This window comes from Lipophrys pholis, assembly GCF_963383615.2.
Source record: "Lipophrys pholis genome assembly, chromosome: 5".
In the NCBI taxonomy this organism is placed as follows: Eukaryota; Metazoa; Chordata; class Actinopteri; order Blenniiformes; family Blenniidae; genus Lipophrys; species Lipophrys pholis.
This window is the reverse complement of record NC_137628.1, coordinates 16,166,073-16,182,512: the sequence shown is the minus strand read 5'-3', so window position 1 is coordinate 16,182,512 and position 16,440 is coordinate 16,166,073. Positions and strand designations below refer to the sequence as shown.

The window sequence follows — 16,440 nt, the reverse complement described above, 5'->3', positions numbered from 1 at the left end:
TCTTTACTGAACCATGAGAAAATCTTTTATCATTTTTTTAATCTTATGTGTTGAATGACACAGCAACCACAGGCACCGATTAATCACATATTTGCCCTGAACTGCTACAATGAGGTCAGGAAGCTTTTGTGGTCATTTTTTATTTTATTTTTTTCTCAACACAGCATTGCCTGTTAGTTCCAGTAAACCCTCTTGTGACTTTTGCTCAGAGGCTTGCTACCGATGTACTTTATGAGGCATTGTCTGAGATGCAACACAGAGAGAGAGAGAGAAAGAGAGAAGAAACATCTTTTGCACAATGATGCTGTCTGTCTGTTCTTTGTAATGTCACCTTCAAGCTCAGACGGATGTCAGTACATCTGATATGTCTGTGCCCTCTGCAGACATAAATTGTGCCATTTTAAGTCAGCCAGCCTTGAAATGAAGATGAGTGAGGGAATGTGTTGATTTCACTAAATCTAAATAGATTGCTATCTCTTTCCTCACCCTTACTTTTGTCTTCGATTTTCCACTTTGTCTCACTTAAGCCTTTTTTCCCCCTCTAACTTTATCTGTGGTTTATGCAGGAAATTCAAGGTATTAACTGAAGTCAAGGACAGAAAATCACACATAAAACACAGTGTCAGGTCTCTTTGTGAATACTTACATTGTCACTCCAGACAAATGTGGCTCTCACAGCTTCTTTACAGCTTCTTCAAAAGCCACCATTGTGTTCCTGCTCCAATTTGTCTGATGGAGATTTGTGAGTCATCTCTATCCTGCAAAACTATTGGGGAAAAAAAAGTGAATGCATGATGTCCAAAACACAAAACTATAACAAGAAATTAATTTCAACCATAATGAAGATACTCAACGTTCTGGTGATTGATTGGAAATGTCTTAGTTAACTCAAATGCTTTGTAGTGATTTGGGAATGCTCACATTTAATTCTGTATTTTACCAAACATCAGTAAAGTAAGCCTCCACCTGATATTATTATACTGAGTATTTGATCACGTCTTGATCATGAATTTGTGTGTAACAGTTTATTTGTCTCATCTGTGGGAAATTGATCCCCAGGAACAGTTAAAAGGGTTTTGGAGCTCTCTTCTTCAGCCCATGTATGTAAATAAACACCAATGAACCTGTGCTTGTGTATTAAAGCATACCTCTGAATTTTGGGGTTGTATAACAGGATATATTTTTAATACCTTCAAAGACCTTCACTGGGATTAATGATGTCTGAGCACACTGGTGCCTCATAATTAGATACAAATAGCTTCACATCATGACAATAGGCTGCGAATTGATCCAGTTTCCAATAAAGCTTGATAAACTATTCTTCCTCTGTACTGCTTTGTCAATGAGTTCTGTAATATGGACAGTACGGTCAATCCTATTTTTAGCTTATATCACTCTCTTTTTTTTCTCATGTTCTCAAATGGCCAAGTTGAATAACCGTTTCCATTCTGCATGTTGCATTACTGTAAACTCGCCTGTTTACTGAGTGATGTGAACAGCAGTCTGGTGTTGAGAATATGAGCCTGATTTACTAACATCCTGTACAAAACGTGCTAATCTTCATTCTCGAGAAGATACATGCTTTTTACATGTTATTGAGACACATTTAAATGATAGTTTTGCGTGCAATATTGCTCATGCTCATCATGGAGTGATTGGATGTACTACACTCCCACATGAAGTGTGATACAGTGATACCATGAAGTTAATCGGTAGAAGAAGTTATCAAACATGTTGCACAATATTGCAAGACCTAAAAACATGTTGAAAACAGATGCACTCACATAAAACACAGTATTTTCTCCCACTGTTTGGCCCATTCTGCTGCATGCCTTTCCATCTATGTTCATTACAGCTTTATCCTGTGCAGGGTCGCAAGGTGTTGCAGCCAATCCCAGTTAACTATGGGTAAGGGCAGGATAAACACTGGACAGGTCACCAGTCCATCACAGAGCAAACGCACAGAGAGACTGAAAACCACACAAGAGAGCGCTAACCACTGCACTAGTGCAGCCCTTTACACACATCAACTATTCTATATTCATTAAGGCATGCAATATCAATATCCACCAATATCTTTAGTGGATCAAGCCACAAATCATCTTTTTCACCAATAGCTTTTGTATTTCCAAGGAAAATAGAAGCTTCTTCTTATTTGTGAGGCTTCTTCAGGTAGTCTGAAATCCTCTGTAAGAGCCACAGAAAAGTTGCCCACACTAAATTAAGCACAGTTATGCTTAAGGCTAAACGTTATTGCTGAAATGTACAAAGCGAACATGCTAATAAGAGGATGTTTAATCATGTGTAATTGTTTTTGTTACATAGTTAGTAGTGTTTCATCCAAGATACAGTGGAAACGGATGACACTGTTGGGATAGTTGAAAGTTGATCAGAGTAAGAAGAAACAAAGGAAGGCATAACAAGCCTTGTACTTACCCATTAAGCTTCTATAATTTAATCCTCATGCAGGCTTTTAGCGTCACAAAAACAGCACATTTTCTCCTCATTTATAGTTGATAGACAAGCGCAATAATTTCCTCAAATGTAACTTTTTCCGCAAAAGTTTTATAAAATTCATTTCTGTATTTTTTTCCCTTCATTCGGCTCTCAGCATTACACCTGTGATACTTGGCGGACCTCTTATCGTATGAGCTCCTCACGTGAACAAACAGGTTGATAATTAATACATGACAGTCAGGCCCAAATATAGTTAATGAAGAAAACCGGAGACACTGGAAGGCTCTCGTCTCTGGTGGCAGAGTGGACTTGATGGTCTATTTTCAGGTGTGAGCTGGAAGTCAATTCAGCCTGCCGAGTGCTGCTTTAGATGGTCGATGGCCTCCAACACACTCCGATAAAAATTAGTTCTCAGCCGGTGCTCTGCCCTGTCAGTGGAGTAATACTAATGACTTCACTTACACTCAGTGCATGTGTGTGTGCGCGTGGCGTGATGTGGGCTGCCACTTGAATCCACCCTTGACTTCAGATGATTTGTGTGAGAGTTTGTTCCTACGTCTTCATCCATATGTGTGTGTTCAGCTCACAGTTGAGTAAAAGACATCTGCCTGCTGTATCACTTCACTGACTCTCTGCTGCCGCTTTTTTTTCCCTTCCTGTGTGCCGGTGGCAGGTAGCAAAGTGGAATTATCTGATCTGAGCCATGTGTGAGAGCATAATTATGTGTGCATCTGCAAAAGTATCTGTTTACACACCCAGATCCAACCATGTGTATTTTCATACCGTTGTGTCAGTGTGTGTAGGCGCCTCACACGCATAAACCCGCCATGCATTTTCAATTCCCCCGACTTCCTCCGTCACAACCAATGCCGACTCTCATTCTTCTTGATTTAGTAGGATTAGATCAGAAGTTGCTGACGATAGGAAAAAGAGCGAGCTGCCTGACGTCTTTGGAGACAAAGCAAAAGCAGGCTTTATTAGCAATGGATGCATGAGCATTTTGTGTGTGCGTGTGTGTGTGCGTGCGTGCGTGTGCGCGTGTCAGACTTTGGGGGTCTATTTTCACTTCCACTCATAACCAACCTCACTGGGACTTCTAAACATGCAGAAATACTCAAACTTACCCATATATCCACAGTCACACTCACACTCATAGCCAGACACACCCACATACACACTATGCATTTTAACGCATTTAAAGATTTTTTAAAGAATTACACTTTTGCACACTCTAAACTCAGCTGGAACTACTACAAGTCAATCTCATGGCAAACCAATAAGCATCCACTCACATTAACACTTGCAGGCCATTTAGAGCAATTATTCAAATATATATTTACAAAACCCAGGTAATGTAAATATACACAAAAGCAGTGAAGCGCTGATATGTATTAATGTAAATATCTCTTGTTCACCAGTTTCAGCGTATATATCTTTCCACCTCGCTTTACCAAATTTTCCTCTGGCCCACTCTTTCTTCTTTCCTCTCTTCACCTCTCCTCTTCCTCTCATGCACAGTTTCACCTCTTCGGATACCCGCTCCATGTGACAAACTTATCACTTTCTTTTTCTTTCACCTTGCTTCCTCATCCATTTCTCTCTCTCACTCTCTCCCACTCCTCCTTGCCTCTAATTCTCCGTCCCTCTGCTGAAGCTCTTCATCTGAGAATTTTATCATCTCCGACAAGAGTGTTGAATTTTTCCTCTTCCTTCTTTCATCTCTGATTCATCCTCTCTCTCTCTCTCTCTCTCTCTCTCTGTCTCTCTCTCTCTCTCTCTCTCTCTCTCTCTCTCTCTCTCCCAGTATTGGTGTTTATGATGCCTTGCGGCATCCTTATCTCATGCACCCTGCATTGGCTGATAAGTAGCTCCTGTCAGCTTGAGTGGCCATATACAGTATGCGTGTGTTTTGGTGCATATGTGTGCTTGTGAGAAAGATTATGCTCATGTGCATGTTTATGTATATGAGAGAGAGAGAGAGAGGGAGAGAGAGAGAGAGGGAGAGAAAGAGAATCATGTAGTAGAAACGTGTGTGTGTGTGTGTGTGTTGCTTCACAGATCTTTTTTTTTGGGGGGGGGGGGGGGTCAATTTCCATGCGACACTATTACATGAACACACAAACACATGACTCCTCTCAACACGAAGGTAACTTCTTGACATGTAAGTTGTCCTGTCTTTCTAAAGTTAGAATATTATACTGCTCACAGCTGCCTGCAGGGTCCACACCTGAGAAGATCAAGCTGGTGTTGCGAAAGTTTGTCATCATGTCACAGTGATAAACTTAACGAAATTCAGCCCTGTGACTTTTTAAAGGCTGACACTTTTTGATGTTACTTTATGCAATACCAGTGCAACATTCTGATGACGTTTGGGACTGCGCCTTCTTCACCATTTACTATTTGCAGGATCCTTCGTTTGAATTGTTTACAAGTGGTTTATAAACTTTGCGAGCTTTATGTCTATAGCCTCTAACAAACACAACACAATGCACCTTTTACAGGTTACTTTGTTCTTCTCCCTTTTGGACTATGAATAGTCCTGTAGTGTTGCGTGTACCGCCACATTTTCTTTTTATTTCAGGAGAAAAACATCATTTTAATTGTCGGCATATGGTGTGCCAGGGTGTAACAGATATTACTTGTGATGCCAAACACGACCATCAGTCAGTTTTTTCATGTTTTCTGAATCTTTTGTGTATTAGCTTACACATGCTGGCACACAAACACCGTGCAGCGCTTGTCTTGGTCTCAGCTGTGACCATCTCTTTGTCACTGCCGACCCTTCCTCGCCCTCTTGTCAACCGCGACAGCGGGGATGACATTAGCTGACGGCACCGACTGCAGTGCCCTTCAACTTCTGCGTCGTGCCGATAAACTCGCACACAAATTGCGGACACACATGGGTACCCTGAAAATACATGTATATTCACAAATTGTTTTCACACAGACGTGCACACACTCGGCCTCATATCTCCATAGTCTGTATGGATAATCTGTTCACTCAGCGTCGGCCGGCTGGGAGGCATAGTTTCACTTCGCTGGGTACATTTCCATTCAACTGTTTTTGCACACATTTTAATAGAAACAAACTGAGAATGTTCCACAGAACATTTTGATGCATGAGTGAGTCGGAAATGTTAGTGTATCATTTAAAATAAAGTGCAACAGAGTGCAATGGAAACAGATTTAGCGAATACATTGTGATGTATATCTGACTTACTGATGCTTCCACCGCACCGAGGAGAGTCAAGATTGAAGCAGACGAAGCAAAACAATTGATCAATTTGAAGTATTGAAGTACGACAACATTTTAACAGTTTTAATTTGTGTGGTATGTATTTTTATCAATAGGGACAAAATTCTGACCTGATTTTCTTTTGTGCCTCAACAAAAGAAATCACTTTAGTTCACTAAAACAAGTTCCCCATCTTTGATATATAGTATATATGCTATATAAGTGTGCAATGATGCATAAGTCAAAGTGTCTGCCCTATTTCCATTACATTTTATAAAATGTTTTGTAGATAATTGTAGATATATTTAGAAGTTATGTTCCTTCATTTTGTTGTTTTTTTCAATTATTTCATATTGTAATAATGTCTTCTCCTGCTATCAGTTAATGACGCCCAACTGAAGAAATGAATGGAAATTCTCCTCAACTGGTTAACACAAAGTTGATTATAGAGACAGTTTTGTCATTGCAGGCAGATAAGCACTTTCACCCACATTCTCACAAGAATGAGCCCAAAACAAAAGATAGAAGCTGTGACAATGAGCAGAGATAAAACGAATAAAATCTTTCTGCTCCTCTTGTCTGAGACCTATTGGCCAAATGACAGACATTATTTTTCCACAAGCAATATGGAGTGTTAATGCTCACTTTGTGCTTTTGTGCATCTAATAACACCCTCCCAATTGCTCCTTAGGAGATCAATACAGGCGTTTTGTATTGAGCGGAATATCTATATAGCCCCAGACACAGGAAAACATAACTAGTAAGACCCACACAGACAAACATGTACACAGAATGTACTGAATTTTCACATATTGATTAATGATGTTTAATAGGTTTGAAAGCTTTTGATAGTTTGGTGGAAAGAAAGTACTTGAACACTGGATATATGTTCTGATTTAAAACCATGATAAAGGCCTTTTGATAATCATTGAAACTCATGAAGGGACAAAAATTTACTCAAGGAAGAAAGTTTCTCTTTTAAAGCCTTTTATGCAAACGCAGGCTGTAAGTTTTTTGTTTTTTTATTCGACTACTGCATTTAAAATCTGATCTGAAATGAAAGCTGCATCAAGTTTATTTTAAGATGTGACTACATGAATCAGCACAGGTAAAAGGAGTCATTGCTTTTTTCAATGTATTTCGATTTGAGAAATGGCTGCAGTTATCACGTCTTTCAAACGGTCTCGTATTCACGGTATGTTCTGCTTTTGCTTCAACTCAATAAAAGTGTGTAACAAGCAGTGACCTTTGTCACCATCAAACTGTGTGCAGTAAACAGAAGCATGAAAAACACTTATGAGGATGAGTCTTTTCCATTTTCTATTTATCTGGGATTTCTTTATCCATGCAGACTTTATTGCTCGAGAATATACTTTGAAACTGTTGCAGTGTTGCTCTCCTGCCTCCCGCTATGGTGTATGTCATATACATATTATGGGATTGCAGTGTGTGTGTGTGTGTGTGTGTGTGTGTGTGTATCTTCATTCAGAGGGCTTGTTGACTACATGCCAGCCAGGTGACAAGAAAGCCTTGGGTAATTGGACTCCTGTGTAGAATAGTGTCTGGGATGACTGCCATCCTGTGTGTGTGTGTGTGTGTGTGTGTGTGTGTGTGTGTGTGCGTGTGTGCGTGTGTGCGTGTGTGCGTGTGTGCGTGTGTGTGTGTGCAACTCATGTTTGCTTTGAATCGGTGTATTTATTTATTTATTTATTTTGACTTTCCCTGGTTTACTCTGTGATACTGAATGTGTAGATCAGGGTTTTGAAGTCTATCTAACATGGAGTTTGATATTCCCTTATCAATTAGACTGCCATAATCACCATTATACAATAAACTCAAGAAATTAGTTGTATTGCTTAATTTTTGTATTTGAGTTAATTAGTTTTCCCATTGATGATTTTTTTTTTCACTTTTATTTTTGCTAAATTTTTGTATCCTGCTCATAATTTAGTTGTATAGCTGTTGTTGTTTAGGATGTTGTTGATATGGGTAATGTTTCTCTCTCAGCTACAACAATTTTATTTCTGTGAACATTTCTGAAAAATAAATGTCATTGGCATGATTACCATCTCCTCTCTGTCTCTGCAAATAAAATGAAAACAAATTTTCTACAACTTAAAAGGGCTGAATCAAAATCACAAAGGTACCAAGGTTTGCACAGTAAAGGTTAGCAATACACATAAGTTAACAGTAAAATCTCACATTTTGATTATTTCTCACAGAGAAGTTAACGTACACTGACGCAAATGCAAACACCAGAGTCCCAAATCCAGAGCAGGTGAAGTCCTCTCTCAGCAACATCAGGCTTTGACAGAGACACACACCCAGGCTCTGGCACTACAGACATTAGAATCTAGATATCACAATTTCCCCAACCAACCTCTGGCTTTATGTATACTATTAAATTTCTTGTCAGTTCACACAGACATGTTTTTTTCTCAGTAATCATTAAATGTCACAAACAGCCCTTTTATATCGAAACCCTGTGAGGGATTTTAAGAAATAGACAATTTTACTGAACAAATAAGACTAACCCCAATTACTAATTGGGGTTAGTCTTTAACTAAACCAATCGCTAACTAAACCCATTGAGACCACACATTTCTACTGCTGTTGGAGATGAAAAACCTTTATATTAGTAATCTATATACCATTTCATACTTTATGTCTACAAGGTTGTTTACATATGCATATAAACCCAGGAGTTTGTAGGGTTGCTTGGGCACACATGATGGTTATTTTGAACATTGCCTGCCACTAATTAGAGAACACAACATTATATTTAAATTAGCACATTTATTTTGAGAATTCAACTGTAACTCTCTCTGCATAATTAACCAAACCACTTTCATAACAGCTGTGCCATAAGCAGAAAACTTTATTGATAACAAACCGAACTCTGCTTGTTTGCACTGTGTCCAGCGTTAAGCTGGATGCTGATAAACATACATTGAAGGTGTGGGCAGATTTTTATAGTTTACCACCTTCCGTCAAAGGGCAGCTTTAATGGACAGCTGATATAGTGGAGATCTGGGAAAATAGAGCAGCCACAGGTCAGGCATTCAATGCAACAAAATTTGCCCCGCCATTCTTTAATAAAAAGAGTGAAAATTTACCCAATCGCAAGAATAAATAAATCATTTTCTCTCTTGGCCGATGTGCTATGGTTGGATAGCTGCCAAAGGAGAGGGATTAAAGGAAAAGAATGAGAGAAACATGATGCTGATGGCAAATGAGGAACCAAGGAGCAGGTTGCATTTGACCATATTGCTGTTTTCTCAGCTGGTGCATTACAATGCATGTCTTTCTTTCATATTTCCCCACGATTCATGTGTTTACTTTTCTCCCTTTGAGTTCCTGCAAGCTTCACTATCTAATCACTTTCCCGGAGCTTTCATTGTCGCCTTTCACTCCATTGTGATGGACAGATTGTTAAACGTGTCCCACTGATACACATCTGTAGGCAAATAAAAGCACTGTCTGAGTTTCAGCACTGCTTAATGAAAATGGATTTTACATATTATCATAATGCTGACTGGGTTTGTTATAGCAGTCATTGTGATCATCATGAATTACAGCTTTTTCGGCTTTTCATGGAACATTAAGTCTATTTTGCTACAGTGACTGTGATGCATACCCAGAGCTGGATTTCCATTTTGATACGAGTGACATTAAAAATTGTGACTGAACCTTTTCTCACTGTCACACTTCCTAACTTTTCAGATCCGGGTCATGAGGTTTGAGGACTTTTTGAGACTCTGTGACTGAAGGTGTTTTATTGTCAGAGAGGAGATGTGAGAACATTGAATCTCTTAAACCAGTGGTGGTGGGGTTGGGGGGGGGGGGGGTGACAGGCATCAATAACCACACTGAAGAATGACAAGTATCTGTCATACTTTGATTCAAAAATGGACATACAGTATAAACATGGCTTATCCTGTTACTTATTTTCATGTAATTGTTAAATTAATTTAATCTGAACATCTCTCTGTGGAGTGTGCATGTTCTCCAATTACTTGCATGGGACTTCTACGGGCACTCTGATTTCCTCCCACTGTCAAAAAGCATGGATATGAGAATAATTGGCAATACTAGGAGTGAATTTGAGTGTGTGTCTGACTGTCTGCACGTGATGGACGGTTGACCTCTCCAGCATATACTGTACTCTGCCTTTGCCTGAAGTCAGATCAGCTCGAATGCATCGCCAGTTGGATAAAGCTGTAAAGACAATGAATGGATGGATGTTTCTTTTTAACATTCTGACTGAAAACAGAAGGCTGTAAGGCTGGCTCTGAAAATTCACAAATGCCAGAATGAGTGCCAGAATGGATGCAACAGACACGATTCAACAACTACCGGTAGTTTAGTGGTGGTGCTCGAATTCAGCCTCTTTATTTGAGCAGCCTTCTAAAGGTGGAGGTGGGTTGCAATTTAATAACAAATACAGTCCGGTCCAAGTACAAGGACACCCGAATGGGTAGGATTAAATGATGGGTAATGTGGAGGAGCACACTGTAATGTAAAGACATAAAACCTTTGCATTAAGTAAAACTACTGTTGTAGAGGAATCACGTTTAGTCCCTCATTTTGGAAATGTTTATTGGTTCTTATGAATGACCCGGTATCCATTATCCATGAAGACAAAAGTAGATGCATCACTAATGGAAACAGGGCTAATTAAGGGCGCCACACTTCAGGTGTAGTGCACACTTGAAATCCCATCATGCTTTTCTGTAATGTGTTGCATGGCTTCAAACCACAGATGATGGGCACCTGCTAATATGCACGAATTCTGCTAAAGTCACCGTTAAGATTTTAGAAATGAATGATGGCACCATTCACTGTAGCGTTAATTAAATGTGAGTGACTGGAATTATTTAAACCCTTTACTAAAAGCAGTTATTTGTATTTTGCAAACAGAAATACTTTTGATTTATTGTTTTGACATATATAATGCCACACAGTTAATTTTAATAATGTTGGACCACTGGAATTTAGTACTTTACATTTTACATATATTTCAAATGTCTGCTACATTTGTACTTTTTTTTTTATTAACCTCTGCAAAGCAGGATTTATTGTAATAAATAAAACTGCACAATTACAAACAACTTCTCTAATTCTGTTTGAACTGTCGTGGTGTTTTGATAATCATCCAATTGTGATTATACAGTGCCAAAACCACAGCTGGAGTGAGCCAGCAGTGTGGTTTATGCATTATTGTGGCTCTACTGAGCTACCATACAGTATCCTGCTTTGTTTTATAGTCTTAAAGGTTCCATATTATACAGTTTTTCTACAATCTCACATAGTGGTCAGAGGTCCAACAACAATGTATTCAAAGTGTATTTCTCCAAATTAGTCCTGAATTTCAGCCTGTGAAAGTCCCCCCAGTTAGCTCTACTGAGAACAGAATGTTTTTGCGTCTGTACCTTTAAATGCAAATGAGTTGAGTCTGTCCACGCATAGGTAGCATTTGCAAGGAGAAAGCAATTGTGCCTGCTCATAATTTTACAGTTAGAAAACCATCATAAAGTGAATTTTGCAGAATATGGGACCTTTCAGGAGATTGTTGTCTCCCATTTTGCTGATTGAGCCACATTGGTGGTTTTATTTTTAATGTAGTCAGGCAAAGCACTCCCAACCCAAAACTCCATGTCACAGCTGCTGCTTTACAACACTGGTACCCTTTTCATATTAGTTCAATCACTCCATCGAGCCCTTTCATCTGTGTGCTTTCACTCCTGTCTGATTGTGGTTAGCACATGCCAACAAAGCTCCTGTAAGTGCTGCTTTGCACAAATTACTCTTTAGATAAGCAGTGCAGCCAATGTAGCAAGACTCCAATGTAAATCCAGCGTACCAAGATGAAATTCACTGGGGGTACAAATTGTATTACAGTATCCATTAGCCTTCAGCTTCACCTGTCACAGAAATAAGAGCTAAGTAAGAGCAAGCAGACCACTCACAGGTCATATATCCAATAGCCAGTCTGTCAGAAGTGCAGAGAGAGCCACAGTTAATCGATGAGCTGAAAAAGAGTCAAACAAGGATGTGAAACATGACACACCACACACTTTAAAAAAATATAGATAATTTCCTTTGGTTTGCTCTGTGAGTGTTTGTTTCTCTGAAACCTTATTGTATTCTTGTTGTTAGAGTCGACTTTTAGGAAGCGTATGTAAGTGTGCTCTGACAGGTTGATGGTTGGTTCCAACAGCACAGTGGGTGTCCGTTATACATAAGTTAGTACCTAAATTGTCAAGCACTTGAAACACACGCAGCGCAATCTCGCTGCATGATGTAAAACTGTATCTTTCTCTCTGTCAAATCTCAAGTTTAAGTCAGGGAGGATACCAGTGCATACCAAAGCAAATACAGTCAGTCTGAAATGCACATTTTTAATCCATCTGTCCATATTTCATTCCACTTCATCCTACTGCGCTCTCACTCAGTAAAGGCAGCCCCCCCCCCCCCACCGGATTCACACTGAGATAAGGACAACCTCTGGCACGAACACACACACACACACACACACACACACACACACACACACACACACACACACACACACACACACATAAACATGCCGAAAGGAAAATTGCAGTCACCTATCGACCGTAAGTGCACTATTTTTGTACCATAGGAGGAAACCAGAGTACCTGTAGAAAATCCTCACACACAGGAAGAACATGCAAACTCTGCACAGAAGGGCCCCCTGACTCAAGCCATGGGTTTTCTCACTGTGATGCTAATCACTACACCACTATGTGGTCCTGCAGTTTGGACAATTACCATTAATAGATTTGTGGTTTTTATTAATGCATGTGTGGACAGTCTATGCTATTTCTGCCACGCTATGTCCTTCTTTATTTTTGTCATGGAAATGTTCTATATTTTGTTAAATTGGAGTTGAAAGACATACTCTCTTGGCTCAGAGGATATGAACTGAATTTTATTTAGTACATTTGCCGGAGGCCCGTACTACGAAACTGGACTTTCACTTACTGAGGTAACTTCAGGGATCAAGCCAGGGTTTTCTGTCCAAAGATATTGGTTCACTTCTTCCCGGGGTAAAACTTACACTGAACCTCTAACCTGCCCAAGAGCAGGTTATGTTCTGGATAGGAGATCAAGTATAACAGCAACGGCTCCAGACCATTCAGATCTATTGAACAATGACCTTGTTGATGTTTGTGCATGGATTGTGAGCAGAGCGTTTAGAAGAGAAAGAGTTTTTAAGGTGAGATGCAATCCGTTTGGTGTTCGAGCCTATACGAACGGTACAGATCGAATGGGTTAGAAACAATAAACAATATCAATTGAATTCTGTTGATTTCAACCACACAACAGCGACAGCGTGAAGAAATTAAACCTTGTCACTGAGCACTTTGAAAGATGATTTTGTACTTGTTCTTGACTTGTTTCCAAGTCCGTTTAGCTCCACTAGGGTTGCATCTGAAATAATGAGGTTAGTAATAATGGTCACACATGGCACAACCGCAGAAACGTGAATTTATGGAACACAGAACTACTTGTGCCGTCACGGAGATGAATTAATATTCCAACAAAAATCGGGCTGCCATGCGGGGGATGAGCCTCAAAAGAACTCAATGGAAAATCTAAACGAAGGAATTGGCAACGAGGAAGCGCTCTGCCCAAAATGTCTGCGCTGTAATGAAGTAAAATTGAGTGATCAGAGTGCTGTCTGTTTATACTGCATTGGCAGATGAATTAATATTGAATAATCTCACAAAGTTATGCATTAACAGAGTCTGCAATTTTCTGCCAGCATTCCTTCTTGTCTTTTGCTGAGGCAAGAGTTGCTTTTGGCCTGGATAAGGTTTTTGAATTCTTCATATTTGTGAAGAATGATTGTCTGTTCCTCCATAGTAAGCGGAGGCTGCTCTGCTGGGTTTCTCCATGTTTACGATTGGACAGACATTGCAAACTCCTCCCCTTTTATGTGAGCGTGCACTGATCACGATAGGAAAACTCTGGGTTGAGTTACCGAGTTGATAACCAGCTTGGTAGTACCTGTTCGCAGGATTGCGAATATTTGGGTTTTTTCAACCCAGGCAAGGGAGAGATGTCCCGCAGATGTGCAGGAGTCTGAGTCACTAACTCACACCAGGCACAACCGCACCACTTTGGGTACAATCCACAGTCATACTACGATGACGTTCGTGTTTCCACCAGATCCCACTAAATTCTTTTACATAATGTCTTTGACTGCTGATTGTTTGACTTTGTGGCATAAATATAACACAGTGCCACATTAATCAAGATCATACATTGAACCAAAAAAGAAACTGAGACAGAGAGATGTTTTTACCATGCACTGATATGCACGATTGTGAGCACATTTAGATTTGTCTTCAGTCAGTTGTTGTTTTTATCCACCAATAACTTATCCACAAACATTAATGTTATGATGTTTCAAAAATCCTATTCAGGTGCGCAAAATCTGTTGTTTCCTCATGATTTAGGCACAAGAAAACACCACACTTTTAATCCTGTTTGTTTGAATTATGTTTGGCCAAATGCCTCCCAGGCTCATATTTACACGTTGGTCAGATTTTCTGATATTACAGAAATAGTATTTCATGTTTGTCATTATTTCAGACACCAGAATATATTGAAGGTTATGTTTTTTGCATCATACAGTTTTCCTTTTAATTCTGAAAAAAATTGCAAAGGGTCAGACCCACCAGAGGTGGTCACGAGCTTACCAAAAATCAATTCATAACAGCTTACATAACAGTAAATAGATTTATGGAAGAAATATCTTCAAAAAATGTTCTTAGTATTCACACTTTACATTGGATTAATTTATCCATCAGGCAACACTGAAAGTACACTTTTACATCCTGTGTCTGCAACAAAAGCAAACCACAGTATTTTGGTTTGCCTTAGTGATGAACACAGGAATGCTTGACGAAGCACAGACTCACTATGTTTCCAGCATGAAGCTCCTGTTTCCTTGGCGTGTCATGATCCTCTGCGTGTAACGGAGTGTTCTGTATGTGTGTGTTGCAGATTTCTCGGCGTGCCTCCAGGCAGAGGCAGTTGCCCACTCACTGGTCCATTGCCCTTTGACCTCATCTACACCGACTACCATGGCCTGCAGCAGATGAAACAACACATGGGACTCTCACTGAAGAAACACAAGTGAGTGGCTGAGAATTATATTTGTGAGTTTATAGATGTGTGTGCGTGTGTGCCTGAGTGCGTGCGTGTGTGTCAGCAATTTTCCAGGCAGTTAAGTCAGTTTATTTATTGGCTGTGTTTATGGATTAATTATTGCTGGTAATAAGGTGTGGATGTCTCCATCCAGATGTCCCACTGTAACTCATTCAGCCTGTTGAAATCACGCTCTCATTTTGTAAGACAAACTCATTGTTACACGCACACATATATACAGATGCACGCACACACTGCACATTAACAGGCCGCTAAATATATATAATGTCATACATGTATGATAGTGCTGCTAAGGTGCAATGGGGTATTGTTACCTGTACACACAACATGGCACTGCAGCACCTGTCATACATCATTACTCTTCACATCAAAAAAAAGGGTGATGATAAACACGACTTGTCCTACGAGATTGGAGGCGTATAAGTTATTGGCAACATGAGACACATTTTTACACATGTACTAATCATTTCTCTCAACCCCATTACCTGCACAAACACATACGCGTCTCTTCATCGATGCACCGTTTACTATTTACAACATATTCCAGCAGCCTATTATTACTCTTCCAATGTACCCAGAGACTCGCTGCCATTAGGAACACGGCGGTTAAATACAGAAAAGAAGAAAAAACATAAAGACAGGGACAACACAGAAAACATCTGCCACATGAAAAAGAAAAAAAGGTTAGAGGTTTTTTTTGCTTTTTTATTCTGCTGGTACAAAAGTGTGCTTAATGGCTTTTGGCATCGCTACAAAGCTTCAGCAACTCTGGAAACTAGGCCATGACAGTCATGAGACCGAGGCAACATAAAACAAAGTAAAAGTCACAACACAAATTTAAAGTGCCACAATGCATCTGGAAAAAAAAAAAAAGGAGAAGAAATCAACTATATATCCCTGCAGAGCACGGCAATATAAACTCACATTATCTGAAGAGGTTTTTTTCATGATGTTTTCTCAGAAACAAATACGGCTGAAACTTCAGCCTTGTGCGCCATCCCCTTAAAAACAGCTTGCCACAAACCCCCTATGTCCCACTTCCATGTTTCCTGGTCCAGTAAATTGGCAGCTTTGTCTCCTGCCCTGTGTGTGATGACATCAATTGACATTTTGCTTTCCTTGTTCCTACTCCCGGCACAAAGAAAAAACAATGAAAGATAAAAGAAGAGAGGGCATGTGCAAGCAGGAGGCCAAATGAAAGTGAAACAGATAGAGGGAAGAGTAAGCACAAGATAAAACGGTGGCGATGGCAACAACGGAGAACAGAGCGAGACCACAGAACGGCCCAGTCAAAAGGATCTGGAGTCAGCCCAACACCACATATAAAGGGCCACTGCATGTATTTTTAAAATCCAATTATGAGTGAGAGAAATGCATTACTGGTGGGCGAGGGAGCTATTTCTCCAGCACACAACCTGCCCAACTGTCTTTCTGTTTCTCATGATTTGTCTCAGTCGCACACACAATCCCACATTTCCACCAGACAGTCAGCACCTAATTGCTTGCTGAGGTCAGCAGTTCTTGGCTCTGTCATTACCGGGCGA

The 16,440-nt window shown here is 39.9% G+C and overlaps 1 protein-coding gene across 2 annotated transcripts in view; it reads left to right on the top strand.

Annotated features, from left to right (window-relative positions):
• The window catches only part of LOC308110071 (alpha-1,6-mannosylglycoprotein 6-beta-N-acetylglucosaminyltransferase B-like), a 119,095-nt gene that overhangs the window by 79,770 nt on the left and 22,885 nt on the right, over nucleotides 1–16,440 (top strand). For both annotated transcript variants that reach the window (XM_080464128.1, XM_080464127.1), the window contains one exon: nucleotides 14,732–14,863. In XM_080464128.1, the coding sequence (XP_080320254.1) occupies nucleotides 14,732–14,863 (132 nt within the window). The remainder of the gene's footprint in view (nucleotides 1–14,731; nucleotides 14,864–16,440) is intronic.